General features: G+C 39.1%; 2 protein-coding genes across 2 annotated transcripts in view; one reads left to right on the top strand and one right to left on the bottom strand.

The window, feature by feature from the left end:
• LOC126273341 (dynein axonemal heavy chain 10) overlaps nucleotides 1-15,665 on the bottom strand; it is a 1,458,287-nt gene that overhangs the window by 967,134 nt on the left and 475,488 nt on the right. The window contains exon 95 of the mRNA XM_049976887.1: nucleotides 8,749-8,910. Coding sequence (XP_049832844.1) covers nucleotides 8,749-8,910 — 162 coding nt within the window. The remainder of the gene's footprint in view (nucleotides 1-8,748; nucleotides 8,911-15,665) is intronic.
• The window catches only part of LOC126272141 (zinc finger protein 358-like), a 64,569-nt gene that overhangs the window by 18,323 nt on the left and 30,581 nt on the right, over nucleotides 1-15,665 (top strand). Inside the window, exons 2-3 of the mRNA XM_049974755.1 lie at nucleotides 9,234-9,446; nucleotides 12,447-12,981. Of these exons, the coding sequence (XP_049830712.1) occupies nucleotides 9,436-9,446; nucleotides 12,447-12,981 (546 nt within the window). The 5' untranslated portion in view covers nucleotides 9,234-9,435. The remainder of the gene's footprint in view (nucleotides 1-9,233; nucleotides 9,447-12,446; nucleotides 12,982-15,665) is intronic.

The raw sequence follows: 15,665 nt of genomic DNA, 5'->3' as shown, positions 1-15,665 counted from the left end.
TGCAAAAAACGCCTGCCAAGACAAATTCAGGTTTCTAGCACATTTATGGCTGCTCCTCCTGCATACTACAGAGTAGCTTTTAATCATGATGAAATTGTAAATGTCAAAAGCCTATGTAGTAATAAAGAAGTCAAACATGAAGGGGTAATAATAATGTAGTAGTACTGACAAATATCAAGGATCGATTTGACCAAGCTCTACATGATCTGATGGGGGGAGGAGAAGATAGATATTGACAATATACTAGCAGAATTAATAACAAAGGTTTGAGAAAATGTGAAGAATTCCTAGTTCAGCATTATTGTACACTATTGTGAGAAAGGAAAAATTCATGAAAACTTCTATAAGAATAAACCAACTGGCTTTCTGAACAACTGAAAAGTGATGGAATATATGTGAAAAGGGAAATGCAGTACCCAGTCTTGATAAAGGGAGGGTTAGTGGAAAAAATGGATAAAAATAACAATATCAGGTCAGATGAACAGAGGGTAATTTCACTAACAGCAGAAATTGAGTAATGCTAGTAGAATTCATGAGAGACAGGAAAGTAGAGCAAGGGATTAAGTTACTATGAAAAGTTCAAAAAGGTAGTGTGAGTAATCCACTAAATTACAGGCCCATATTGTTAACGCCGATGTTTAGCAGGATTTTGGAACATATCTTGTGTTCGAACATTTTGAATTTCCTCGAAGAAAACTGACTATTGACACACAGTCAACAAGGCTTTAGAAAACATCGTTCCTGTGAAACACAACTAGTTCTTTACTGTCATGAAATGTGGAGTGCTACTGACAAGGTATTTCAGATTGATTCCATATTTCTGGATTTCCGGAAGGCTTTTGACACTGTACCACACAAGCGGCTCGTATTGAAATTGCGTGCATATGGAATATCGTCTCAGTTATGTCACTGGATTTGTGAGTTCTGGCGTTTCCCAAGGTAATGCTATAGGCCATTTGCTGTTCCTTATCTATATAAACGATTTGGGAGACAATCTGAGCAGCCGTCTTCGGTTGTTTGCGGATGATGCTGTTGTTTATCGACTAATAAAGTCATCAGAAGATCAAAACAAACTGTAAAACTATTTAGAATAAATATCTGAATGGTGCAAAAAGTGGCAGTTGACCCTGAGTAACGAAAAGAGTGAAGTCATCCACATGAGTGCTAAAAGGAACTCATTAAACTTTGGTTACATGATAAATCAGTCTAATCTAAAAGCTGTAAATTCAACTAAACACCTAGGTATTACAATTACAAACAACTTAAATTGGAAGGAACACATAGAAAATGTTGTGGGAAAGGCTAACCAAAGACTGCATTTTATTGGCAGGACACTTAGAAAATGAAACAGGCTCACTAAGGAGACTGCCTACACTACGCTTATCCATCCTCTTTTAGAATACTATTGCGTGGTGTGGGATCCTTACCAGATAGGACTGATGGAGTATATCGAAAAAGTTCAAAGAAAGGCAGCACGTTTTGTATTATTGCGAAGTATGGGAAGGGTGTTATAGAAATGATACCGGATTTGAGCTGGAAATCGTTAAAAGAAAGGCGTTTTTCATTGCGAAGGAATCTTCTCACGAAATTCCAATCACCAACTTTCTCCTCCGAATGTGAAAATATTTTGTTGACACCGACCTACATAGGGAGGAACAATCACCACGATAAAATAAGGGAAATACGAGCTCGTAAGGAAAGATATAGGTGTTCATTCTTTCCACGCGCTTTAAGACTGGAATAATAGATAATTGTGAAGGTGGTTCGATGAACCCTCTGCCGGGCACTTAAATGTGATTTGCAGAGTATCCATGTAGATGTAGATGTAGATAGATAAGATTATTCTAATCAGAATCAACAATTTATCATCATCAGTAGTTGAGGTATTTAATGTCATAATCAGAAGACATACGGTGTGCCATTTGGCTTCTCCCACCCAACACCAGTCCCTCTGAACTGCGGAGATGGGAACTTGCACTCCAGCACATCCTTTCATCCTGCCATACCCCTGGACTGAACCTACGTTAAACAACCTCACTCCCATTTACTTTTCAGTCTTCTCCTCTTTCCCTTTCCTCTTTAGCCATTCATGAATCTTTTCATCCTACATCTTTATACTATACACCTCTTTACTTCTGTATGCATCCTCTTGGTTTGAAGCTGGCACAGTACTTACAGTAGAATATCTTTGGCTTCCCTCTGACAACTCTGCCTCCATCCTTGCTACCCTCCTTGTTTTCCTTTCCCTGTTGCTTCATAACCTGGGTTGTGAGTAACTGAATCCACTTTCCCTTTCTTTCCCCTCTCTCCTCCCTGATGAAGGAACATTTGTTCCAAAAGCTAGGAAAGTAAAATTTTTGGTTCTGTTTTTTGTGTATCTATCAGCTGTACTGAGCTGAGGTATGTACTGGCCAGCCCCTCTATCTCTTTGTTAGTATTTGTTTTACATCTTTATGTGAGATTTTCCATTAACCATTTATATTACTTACTCCCACATACATCTAATGTAATAACTGCACTGAGAAAATCTGTGACAGCAGAGCCACTAAAGAGGTTGACTGACAATCCTTCTCCCCATGTGCCATTCACGGGTGAAAAAGGACAGGGGGATCAGTTAGTTGTGCGAGAAGTACCCTCCACCACACACTGTTAGGTGGCTTGTGGAGTGTGATATAGTTGTACATAAGTCAATTAAGAATGAAATACAGGATGCGCAGGGAAACTAAGATGAAATAGCTGCCAGGAAAATCCAAAGAAATGAAGAAAGAAATGGTTGTTTGAAGGACTGATTCAACAAACGAGAGCATAGAGACAATGAAACAAACTTCAGTAAAATTCAAAGAAAAGGTATCAGTATCAAGAGTGCAAGAGGAATTCCATTGTTAAATGCAGAGGAGAGAGTAGACAGGTGAAAGGGTGTACTGAAAGCCCATGAGAGGAAGGAACTACCTACTGACGTGATAGAAAAGAAAATGGGGGTCGATATGGATGGCGTAGGGGTTCCAGTGTTAGAGGCAGAGCTTTACAGATTTGTTGAAGACATACAATCAAATAAGACAGAAGGAATAGATAATAGTGCTTTGAAATTTTGTAAGTCATTGGGGAATGTGGTGGCAAAATGGGTATTCAAGTTGTTTTGTAGAATCTATGAGCTTGGAGGTGTATTGTCAAACTCCAGAAATTATCATCCATCCCATACTAAAGATCAAGGGCAGGTAAGTGGAGCAACTATTGCACAATCAGCTTAACAGCTCATTCACCCAAGTTGCGAACGAGAATAATGTACAGAAGAATTGAAAATAAAGTTGAGGATAAGCTAGGTGATGATCAGTTTTAGTAAAGGTAAAGGCACCAGAATGGCAGCCCTGAAACTTAAGAAAAAGCAAGACACGGTAGGATTTGTTGACCTAGAAAAAGTGTTTGACAGTATGAAATGGTGCAAGATGTTCAAACTTATCATAAAATAGATTTTAGCTGTACGGAAACAGACACAATATACAAAGTACAAGAACAAAGAGGAATCAATAAGAAGGAAGACCAAGAATGAAGTGCCCAAATTAAAAGGGTTGTACAGCAGGGGTGCAATATTGCTCCCCAACGGTTAAATCCGTGTGTCGAAGAAATGTGTTGGAAATAAGAAAAAGGTTGTGGATAGGGATTAAAATTCAGGGTGAAATGATATCAGTGATAAGATTCACTGATGACATTGCTGTTATCAGCAGGCAAGGAAGAATTGCAGGATGTACTGAACACAATGTACATTTTGCTGAGCACAGGATATGGATTGAGAATAAATCAAAGAAAGACAAAAGTAATGAAGAGTAGCAGAAATGAAGTCAGTGAGAAATTTACCATCAAAATTGGGGACCATGGAGAAGATGCAGTAACTCTTCTATCTTGGAAGCAAAATAACATAACAGGTGAGGCAAGGATGGCAGAAAAATCAGGTAGGGATGACAGATGGTGATATGGAAGAGGACCCCATTTGCTTGAAGAGGAACACAGTAGGGGAAGTTGGAAAATCTCATACCTGCTGCTTTGAACAAGTTGGTGAATCAGTGGGCTGCTAGTAGAAATGTAGAGAAAATAGTACAGGACAAAGGTGGAATGGGATGGGAATGGCAAATGGCAAGAGGGAGATGGAGGACAGGCACAAGAGAAGAGATTTGTTGCAGGGAGAGGTTCCACAAGAGCAATTCAGAAAAGCTGGTCCTGAGATATTTCATACTCCATCAGTGGAACAAACAACAACAGGACCTAAAGACAGCAGCACGTTACTTTCTCCATCTCAAAATAATGACTTTTCTCCTGCATTTCTCCTACAGAACCTTTCCTTCCCTATTTCCCTCTTATTCCTGTCACCTTCATCCTCTGTTTCTTCTGCAGCACACTACCTTTTCTCTGTGCATGCATCTTTTTTTTCACACTGGGATGACCTTGTCTAATATCCTCCCCTGCTCCACCTCATGCCTGTTGTAATCAATGATCCAATTCTTTTCACAAGAGTGTTAAGTTTAAAGGTTACATTTGTGCATATTATGAAAAAAAATTCAGACACAGTATATTTCATGGATCAATGATAAAGATGATAGTTATCAGGTGAACACATTGAAGATACCACACAGAATCAGATTTCTTGGTTTACAATGAAACATTTAAGCAATGGAGACTATCAGAGTTCTGATAACCACACATCTCGAAAAGCTGATGCTTTTCAAAACAATCACTTAAAGTATATCTGGCTTTACTGTGATAAGAAAGAAGCACAAAAACAATAAAATGAAAGATCAGAAAAGTCTATAAATGGCTCACTTAAGTGGAGGTAATTACTGACAGTGTGGAGATGGTACCACTTTATGTAGTTAGGAAAATATATTTACATATACAGTTGTTGGTCAAAATTGTGTTTACCAGTCACAGTACAGGACTTAGAACATTGCTTCAACTTGTTTTGCTCTTATTCCAGACACCGCTAATATATAAATAGCACAATCCTCATACCATTTGAACAACAAGACCTTAGACAACTGTATGATTTTTGCCAGAAAGTCTTCATCCACTGTGAAGTCAAAATATTTTACATTAAAACGTGACTACCCCAGCTGAAGGGATTAGACAGTAAGCCAGGAAACTGTAATAATCAGCAAGTGAACAACAAGTCAGGTAGTATTTGCTAAAATATCTTCTGAACCCAAACTGGAAGTGACCAAGAAGTTGCCATGACTCAAAATCCCAGACAAGACACTGGTTAACTAATCACTTCATGGTCTTTCCAACTCAGCTCCGAATGGCAGCACAGCAATAATCACTTGGCAGCCCTCTGCTGATTTCAGAAAGGAAATGAGGAATGTAGTCCAAGAGATGAGGAAGGCTGTACCTCACAAGAGATTGAACATTGCAAGGAGGATTGTGTTGAAATCTCTGCAAGGTGTAGCAATGTGGTGCATCTGATTTGGTGGTCACCGGTATTATGTCATATCTACAGCAGTGCCGCTGATTCCAGTTCCCACAGAGAGAAGGAACAGTTATGTTGTTTATTGTTGCTCTAGCAAGTGTCAACTGCCCCTCTCAGCAATAGATCTGTGGTGGTGTAATGCCAAATCTTGCATATTGGTTGTGGTTTCTTCTGTGAAAGTGTGTGGTGGTCTGTAGACTTCCACTGTGCATTAAACCTATAATGGGACAACTTTCCCTTTTCTCATTATCTGATTTGAGAGGTGAAGGATGGAATGATTGATCAAATTCAGAAATCCATGTCACAATCTGTACTTATTCTGTTTATCATCTCGCTACTTGAAGGGATGTACTTGAAACCTTGCAGAGGAGGAGGAGGAGATTAGTGTTTAACGTCCCGTCAACAACGAGGTCATTAGATACGGAGCGCAAGCTCGGGCAAGGGAAGGATGGGGAAGGAAATCAGCCATGCCCTTTCAAAGGAACCATCCCGTCATTTTCCTGAAGCGATTTAGGGAAATCACGGAAAACCTAAATCAGGATGGCTGGAGACGGGATTGAACCGTCGTCCTCCCGAATGCGAGTCCAGTGTGCTAACCACTGCGCCACCTCGCTCGGTCAAACCTTGCAGAGTAGCACAGCTGATGCTGATTGCTTTGTGGTGAACTTCATTTAAGCAAGGACAGGCAGTAGTATTTTTTGGTGTCCAGAAGACTTTGGACTGTGATAAATCCATTCGTGGGCTGTTCAAACACAGTGATGTGGCTCTACAGCATCTAATTAACCAATTAACCTTTCTGTGGACACATTTTGGCAGCTTTATCTCCTTGATCTGCTTCATGTGTCCAGAATGGAGAGTAGTTATGTGAATGCAAATCAACTAACTCAATTAGGCAAGCTTTCTCCCCGTCTGCTCCATGCTCTGTGTATGATATTTGTGCCACCTTTCTATGAAGTGGAACATGTCAGCAGGTTTACAAATTGAACGAATTTTCTTGTGAAAGCAAGACTACATGCTGATGATATATGTAGCTTCATATTTTTATGTCTTCAACTACAATAATAACTTGATAAATTAAAACCAACCACATACGTATTATCTACTTGAAAATCTATCTTTGAAGTAGTTGTTAAGCAAATATGATTCACTGTTAAGAGCTGAAGAGCACATCAGGATTTTGATGACTAATTCCTCTGTAATGCTGAAATGTGTCTCAGCCACACATTAAGCTTACACATTTATCAGGCTGTCAGACTCTTGGGGTTGGTGGTTAATAGAGCCCCATACCACATTATTTACCTTAAAATCCACACAAAGGAGGAGTGGAAGGAAGAGCTATTTGATGAAGCATTGCAGCAAATGCTTGCATGATTGTAATGATGGAGAGAGGTGAGGAGTAGTATTTGCCTGTAATGAATATTGACACACCACCTGTAACCCTCTCCTCACTGAGAAAACCATTTATGTCAAGGTGTAACTGCCTTTCAAATGAGGTTCTTGAATACACACACACAAGAGTCACAGTTACTCTTCCCAAATACTAAACCCATTTATTTTCTACTGTACTAGATTAACCATCTTATTGGTGTGATTTGGTTGTGTTGTGCTTCTCGTCTTTCCATCTGCCTGACATGACACTGATGTGTGGAGTGTTGACGGAGGGGCCAAACAGTTTCTTTGGATAGACTTCAGTGTCCATGTACCCTTTTATTTGGTCCTCATCTGATCTCACTGACACAGCCAGAGAAACATTATCAGGTGAATTTAAATCAGTCTTTTTGTTTTTATACAGCTTTATAACAGATTGCTCCTTCAAAGCAGATGTTGATGGCTTCATTGTGGCAGAAGCAATGCTTAGTAAGAATGTAGTCTTTGGTTGTGGTGTACATCTTTTCTGTGGATTTTGCTGATTGTGTAGAGGATATTTTTTACATTTCTGTGCTCCCATTTTTGCATTTTCAGAGGCAGGTGTTCATGCCCATTTGCTAGTGTCTGTGTTGAAGAATATTTTTTGACAATATGTTTTAGGGAGCTGATGCAAATGATAACAGAAACAGTAGTTTTTGTGTGATAAGTTTTTCTCTCCTCTGGATGTAGAGGGGCATGTGAGAGTTACTAAAAACCACAGACACAAGCCATATCCTTTCTCAAAACATGAGACACACATGTTTTACATGCAAATGTGACATAAATAACATGGTTACTGCAGTTAATCACAGTCTTATTATGTGATAGAACCCTAAACGTGTGTAGTTTCTTTACTGCAGTTTTCTCTTGTATCTATTATCGTGTATCTGCCAGAGAAAGGTACCTATTTACATTACACATAGTAGAAGAGAGCAAGCTTGATGCTTCTAGTTAGTGAGAAGGGTTGCAAAGGCTTGGAAGCAACTAACAACGGCACAGAGTCTTCAGTAATAATATTTGAAGTTTCACATGCTATTTATCTGTGACTTGACATGACATGTCATGGTGCTGTCGGGTGCATTTCAATAACAGCTTGAAAGAGTATACAAAGAGTATATGATGTATGTGCTGTAAACATGCCAGGAAAAGGAGATTGTGCTGCGGCATGCATAACAGTTGAATATACAGAACTTTCATTCCTTGCTAATTGATATAAGGCCACACAGTGACAGAAGTTTAACTCTCTGAAATCCACAGTGGAAATAATTTGTAATTTAAATCAATATGCATAACAGTCATGGAAAAGCCTGTCATAAAATGTATGTATTTAAATCCATTGAGTCCTCAAAAGTAGTGAGTTCACCAGTATGATTTTATTACTAGCACTAAAAGTAAGGTGAAGCTGAAATTTTGTTGAGATTTGTTTTCTATTAAAAAGATTAAACACAGTGTAATGGTTCGTTAGTGTATTAAATTATTCTAGTGATTGTACAATTTCTAAGTAATTCAAAAGGAGATGTATTACTGTCGCTTAAACAGCCCTTTATAATGACTCTCTGGGGGTATGAATATAGTCTGGGGGTACATATCACACCAATAAATGTAGAAACAGGGCTGTGACAGATTGCTGGAAAAATTTATTCATGCCATACTTCAGTTTGAGTCTTTTGTAAGCTACAGGAAAATATGTCTATCTTATGCTGAACTTCTTTTTTTCCCCTGCATTTGAAGTGAGAATTGTAAAAGAACCTAACCTTGCTCCATGATAACAGTAGCATTCAAACTCTTTTGTACATTTTTTTAAGTACAGTGGAAAATAAAATAAAAGCAATATTAGTTATGCTTTAATATTGGTAAGAGTAAATCCCAATTCAATAATTACTTACTTATCAAGAGAACTTCTAACGCTGTGCAAAATTATGTTCAGTATAGCTGTGGGTCGTGGTCTAAGCACCACTTCAGGCACAGCAAGCATGGTGTCCACTTGTAGGAAAGCTACATTCCCAGAAAGCATTGCTCTGAAGCTCTCTAAGTTGTGCACCACAAGCCTGGAAAAAGTATTATGTTCATCAGTGTGATAAAATATTGTTAGGGCTTATAATTAAAACAGCAACCAGCCACAAATGTGGTTTGAAAAGATTTATTTGAATCAAACCAGGACCATTTTTGGATTGCTTACAAATCCAACTGAGGATGGATTTGTAAGAAATCCAAATCCTCTGGAAGATGGATTTGTAAGAAACCTGAAACTGGTCATGTTTTGATTCAAAGAAACTATACTTATGGATGGTTGCTCTTTCAATCATAAAACTTATCGTATTACAGCCACTGTTCTTAAAATGTCAATTTTCGATAAAAATTGTTATTTTAGGTTCAACAAGCAGCAAGACACAGCTGTGGCTCTCTCTTTTTCTTGGATGCATCACCTGAGCTGCAACTAGGATGCGAGGTGTACATCATGCTAAAATTTGCTGCTCAAATTCGTGTTTACTTACAACATAGTACTTATGTGATCAGCAACATCCCACTGCAAAACTCTTGAACAGAATAACTCCAAGCTTTGATAAGTCAACATGTACCGAAGGTATAGTAAATAATAATATTACTTCAAAAATAATGTTACGGTTTATTGATATATTATTTGAATGCAAGCAAATAAATATAAGATGTATTTAAAAAGTAAGGGTTGTTTCCATACATTTAAATTTTGCCTGCTCAGAACAAAGTTCCACAAATGCTTTGCCATCTTTTGGTTGTTTACTACAGAAATTATTTTTTTGATTCAGTAGTTATTTAATCATGGGTGAAAGGCTTTGAAAAGGATTGCTGCTGCTAATTGTGAAGCATGTAGTGTAATTTGATATCTGTTAGCTACTGGAACAGTTGCTCAGATTCATTGAGAGTTGTGCCTTGTTTATGGCCATACAGCAGTTAGTGAAGGGAAGGTTAGACAAAGATGTCAAGGCTTTAAAAGCAGCCACACAAATGGTTATGATTAAGAGTGGTGTGGCAGGCCTTGTATCAGGACCAATAAAATCATGCAACAGGCGGACCATAACTGTGATCTGCTCAACAATTGGTGATCTGAATTGGCTAATGAATTACATCATGTTGGACACATCACTATTTAGATGATTGTCACATAGAGCACTGATTGACACCAAGAACTTATAAACCAACAAAAAGAGCAAAGAATCTTTGGGAGATGAGTATTTTTAGACTGATATTGACAAGATAAAACTGATTTGTTTCCCCACATTGTTACTGGCAACAAGGTGTGAATGTTCCATGCGAATGCAGAATGAAAACAACAGTCAATTTAGAGGTGTCATTAGACTTCGCCAAAACATATCATATGAAGCCATGTCTTAACTCAAGTTGAAAAATAATGACTAATACTTTCTGGGTACAAAAAGGGCATTCCTTTGCTTGATTTCAGGCAGCGTGAGTCAACAATTGCAGATTTAAGTGTTTTGTGAAGTGTTTCCAAAACAGACGAGTTATCCATAATTGATGGGGTTGGAAATTATTGTCTGGGAGAATCCTGCATGTCAGTGTGCACCCACACACTACTGTGCTCACACAAAAGACAAGATGAAATATTTCTGTTCCCAGCTCTACAACCATCCACACTACAGCCCCAACCTCACACCTACTGTGTTCATTAATTTGAAACAATAGCTTGTTGGGCAACAGTTCGAAGATGACTTGGAAGTCGAGACCACTTTTGTCAACTGGTTCATTTCCCTGAGGAAAACTTGTCTGTGTAGTTACTGAAGAAGCTAATGTAACTTTAAAAATTACGTTAAAGTGAATGAAAATTACAAGGAAAAGTCAAGTAGTTTGTAGGAAACTAAAACCACCAATAAGAACATATATTTTGGTATGACAAAACAGCCTTTATTTTTCAAATTTCCCTCATAAATCACATGTTTGAGGAAGTATAGCATGTTGTTTGTTGTTGTTGTTGTTGTTGTTGTTGTTGTTGTTGTTGTTGTTGTCTTCAGTCCTGAGACTGGTTTGATTCAACTCTCCATGCTACTCTATCCTGTGCAAGCTTCTTCATCTCTCAGTACTTACTGCAACCTACATCCTTTTGAATCTGCTTAGTGTATTCATCTCTTGGTCTCCCTCTACTCCACGCTGCCCTCCAATGCTAAATTTGTGATCCCTTGATGCCTCAGAACATGTCCTACCAACCGATCCCTTCTTCTTGTCAAGTTGTGCCACAAACTCCTCCTCTCCCCAATTCTATTCAATACCTCCTCATTAGTTATGTGTTCTACCCATCTAATCTTCCGCATTCTTCTGTAGCACCACATTTCGAAAGCTTCTATTCTCTTCTTGTCCAAACTATTTATCGTCCATGTTTCACTTCGATACATGGCTACACCCCATACAAATACTTTCAGAAACGACTTCCTGACACTTAAATCTATACCCGATGTTAATAAATTTCTCTTCTTCAGAAACGCTTTCCTTGCCGTTGCCAGTCTACATTTTATATCCTCTCTACTTCGACCATCATCTGTTATTTTGCTCCCCAAATATCAAAACTCCTTTACTACTTTAAGTGTCTCATTTCCTAATCTCATTCCCTCAGCATCACCCGACTTAATTCGACTACATTCCATTATCCTTGTTTTGCTTTTGTTGATGTTCATCTTATATCCTCCATGGCCAAGTAAAATGCATGCTTAGTGATGAAGTTGCTGTCTTGTCTTTTGGTGTGCAAGAGGCATATCTAGTTGGGTACTCAGTTCAAATAGAACAATATCAATAACTTATCTTTGACAGTTTTATTCTACACTATCACAAAAGTATACAAATGTTTAAGGAAGAAAGATATTCTGCAAAGACTGAAGATACTTGTAGTAAAATTATGTGTTTTGTTCTTGTTGCTTTCCATCTGTTTCTGTTGCTGCATACACGCAATTCTAATTGTTTGGCACAGTTGACGGTACTGAACTGTATAGAACAACTAGATGAAATATTACTACATTTGCTCAGGTGCACACTTTACATGGTCAGACTATAAGAACAGCTGTATGGAAATTACTCCTTGCAACAATGTATGTTCTCTGAGTTGTTGGTGTCAACATAATTAATTTTAAGTGCTAAGATATCCTCAATGATAGTTACTACTCTTAGGAGTAATGTGTGATTTTGCACAATTGTGGTTTGTTTAGTAATAAATTATTATTTTAGTTATCTGCAGAACTCGTAAAAAAACTCTGTAAACACATGAAAGGAGCAGAGCTTCTCAGTTTTCTTTATAACTATTGTTTGCATTCTGCTAAGAACTTAAAACACTAAATTAACTTGCTTGGGAAATTTAAGTTTGAAAGGCAATAAAATTGTATTAATTATTTACTTAATATCAGTATTTTTACTATCACATTGTTCAGTTTCATCATCATTTCACCATTTTAATTGGTTTTTTCATGTGGGCATGGTATATTGTTTCCTGAGACAAGAAGAAAATAAAACAATTTATTTGTTTACCATCAACAAACTATAACTACTTTCTTGCCAATTGTTGCATTGAGCATAACTTGACTGTTCTGTCTTTATGCATTAATAGCAGAGATGGTGTGCTGGAGCTCGTCGTGCGTGAACGAACAGTGAAGACGGAGGAAGTAGTAGCATCAGACCAATTATTTATCAAAACAGAAGATGATGTGCCATCACCGGATACTGAGGGAACACCGGGTTCTGAGCCAGAGTATACATCGTTGCAATCATCAGGTCGATACATGGGTGCACGGCGAGGTCAAATCCGATTCAAAGTGGTTAGTGAAGAGGATGTAGAAGCAGAAAGAGAAAGACAACGTCAGAATGACTCTAGAGATCCAACCACTCCTCGAACTCACTTTGTGCGTTATGCCCGTGTTGGTGATAAGACTGTCAAACTTTGGGAGTGTGGCTATTGTGGGAAAGAGTTCCGTCATCAGTACACTCTAACACGTCACCTGCCAACACATACAGGTGAACGCAACTTTCGATGTGAAGCCTGTGGAAAAGCATTCCGTCAGTTGAGTACCTTGTCACAACACCGTGCCATACATACAGATGCCCGGCCATATGTTTGTGAGATGTGTGAGAAGACGTTTAACAGGGTAAGCATGTAGTCCATAGTCTTGCTAGTAACTCTTTTATTGAATTACTATCCAAATAATAGTGAAAATACCTCCCCCATCCACCCCCAAAAGAGATTTTTTAGTTTATAATAGTTAAATGAGACCTCTGATTTGTAGGGATTATTGGTGATTGCATGTTTCTGTAGTTGACCAAATTTTTTTAATACTTTGACAAAATGAAACAAAGGAATATCCAGGGTGGAATAACATCAGATGAAAATGATATATTGCTACTCACCACATAGAGGCAGCATTGAGTTGCAGAAGTCACAATGAAAAACAATACTAGGTATCTTCAGCTATCGGAACAAGCCCTTCAAGAACACTCGCAGACATTCAAATGAGCACAACTTATACACACAAATTGACTGTCATCTCCAGACACTAAGGCCTTTAGCACCTGGTGATGACAGTGGGTATGTGTGTGACTTGTCCTTGTGTGAATGTGCATGTGTTTGCTATTCTGATAAAGGCATTAGTCAGATTGCAGAATATATGTAGCATTCTTTTACATTGTGCCTGTATGTGACTCAGTGCTTTTGCTATGCGGTGAATAGAATCTATCTGCATATTGTTCAACAATAGAGAGTTCAGGTTGGAATATCAACAGTATTATGATAAGGATAGCCTGCTATTTACTGTAAAGACAACACATCATGTTGCAAGTAGGTACGAGAATTACTCAATATTTCCATTAGGTTTCAGAAAACAGAAATCATGAGTCCTTATCACAGCAACTGCGTGGAGTGTGTGCTTCATAAACATATCTCTCACATAAGTCATACAGGCTAAAAGGCAATATCTGATCTTTAGCGATATTAATTTACTCAAACTATTTCTCAGTCTTCATCAGCAAATAAAAAGATGCATACAAACAAATTGGGGGAGGGGGAGGGAGAGAGAGAGAGAGAGAGAGAGAGAGAGAGAGAGAGAGAGAGAGAGAGAGAGAGAGAGAAGGCATGTTCAGTTGCAGACAGGTACAATGAAAAGAATGTTATACATTGAGCTATTGGCCAAAGCGTTCTTCATAAAAGGAGACACATCCACACAAGCAGGTATACTTCATGCACACATGATCGTTATCTCAACTGCGCAGCCCGAATGCAGTTCCCACCTTTAACGTAAGCAACAGTTCAGTGTGGGGCAGGAAATGGGGAGAGATAGCAGTGGCAGAGAAGAGCACTGTTTGGTGGAGCGTGGAGGGACCAGATGGCAGGAGGTCAAGGGTATCAGGTGCATCATTGGGAAACTGTAGAGAAGGAAGGAGGAGAAAATGGGTAGCAGAAAAGGAGAGGGCAGAAAGGAGAAAAATTAGAGGGTGTGTTGCCAGAGTGGTGCATAATAAGGGTGATGAGCTGCAAATTGGGAGGGGGTGATGGGACAGAGGGAGGTGGTAGCTGATGGGTGGAGGGTGTATGGACAGTAGATTATTGTAGGTTGTGGCCGTGATAATTTCGGAAATGAAAGCAGAGTGAGTTATGAGGATAGTTCCCATCTGCACAGTTCAAAAAAAGATGGTGGAGGGGAAGATCCAGATGGCCTGAGCTGTGAAGCAGCTATTGAAATCAGATGTGTTATCCTCAGCTACATGTTGTGCCACAGGGTGATCTACTTTTCTTTTGGCCACAGTTTGGTGATAAAAAGCTGTAAAAAGTTTGCAGCAGAGCTTTCACAAGTGGTCTAGCCTCTGATGGAGACCCCCCTGTGGCACAATATGCAGCTGAACATGACATTATTAAGTTCAATGGCTGCTTCACAACCCGGGTCATGTGGATTCTCCCATACACTAGCAGCTTTTCTGAACTGAGCATATATGTGAGTGTTTATTACAACACATTCTTCACTTCTCACATTTTCCCAGCCACGACCTATGATGACCCACTCTCCCCGCACACTTCACCCAACAGTTTCTGTCCCCTCTGTCCTATCACTCCCTCCCAGTTCATGCCCCTCACCCTCACTGTTCACCACTCTCAAACAATTTGCCCACTGATTTTTTTCCCCTTTTGTGCTCCTCTCCTGTTCCATACCCTCCCATTTCTCACCACCTCCTGACACTGCACCCATCAGCCTCGTGCTGCTACCTTCTAGTCTCTGCAGGCTCTGCCAGACAGCACTCTTCTTTCCCCCAACCTGTACCCTGTTATCCTCCCCCCTTCCTTACCAGGCTCTGAACTGCTGCTTCCGATCAATGCCAGAATTGTACTGTGGCCACTGCTGTGCAGATAGCAGTGCTACGTGTGTCAGAGTTGTGATTGCTTGTGTACATTTGTCTTCTTTTCTGAAGAAGGCTTTGGCCAAAAGCTCAATGTATAACAGTCTTTTCATTGTACCTGTCTGCAACTGAACATGCTTTCTCCCCCCTCCCCATTTGTTTGTATGCATCTTTTTATTTGCTGATGAAGACTGAGAAATAGTTTGAGTAAATTAATATCGCTAAAGATCAGATATTGCCTTTTACCCTGTATGACTCATGTGAGAGATATGTTTATGAAGCACACACTCCATGCAGTTGCTGTGATAAGGATTCATGATTTCTGTTTCCTGAAATCTAATGGAAATATTGAGTAACTCTTTGGAATCAAATGAGAATACAAATAGAGAATCCCTATATTGGGAATGTGGGTACATATACATTTGCAGCCTCATCAGGTCTCTAGAAT

The sequence above is a fragment of the Schistocerca gregaria genome, chromosome 5 (genome assembly GCF_023897955.1).
Source record: "Schistocerca gregaria isolate iqSchGreg1 chromosome 5, iqSchGreg1.2, whole genome shotgun sequence".
Taxonomy (NCBI): Eukaryota; Metazoa; Arthropoda; class Insecta; order Orthoptera; family Acrididae; genus Schistocerca; species Schistocerca gregaria.
Note: the sequence above shows the minus strand (reverse complement) of the source record. Positions and strands in the feature narration are given on the sequence as shown.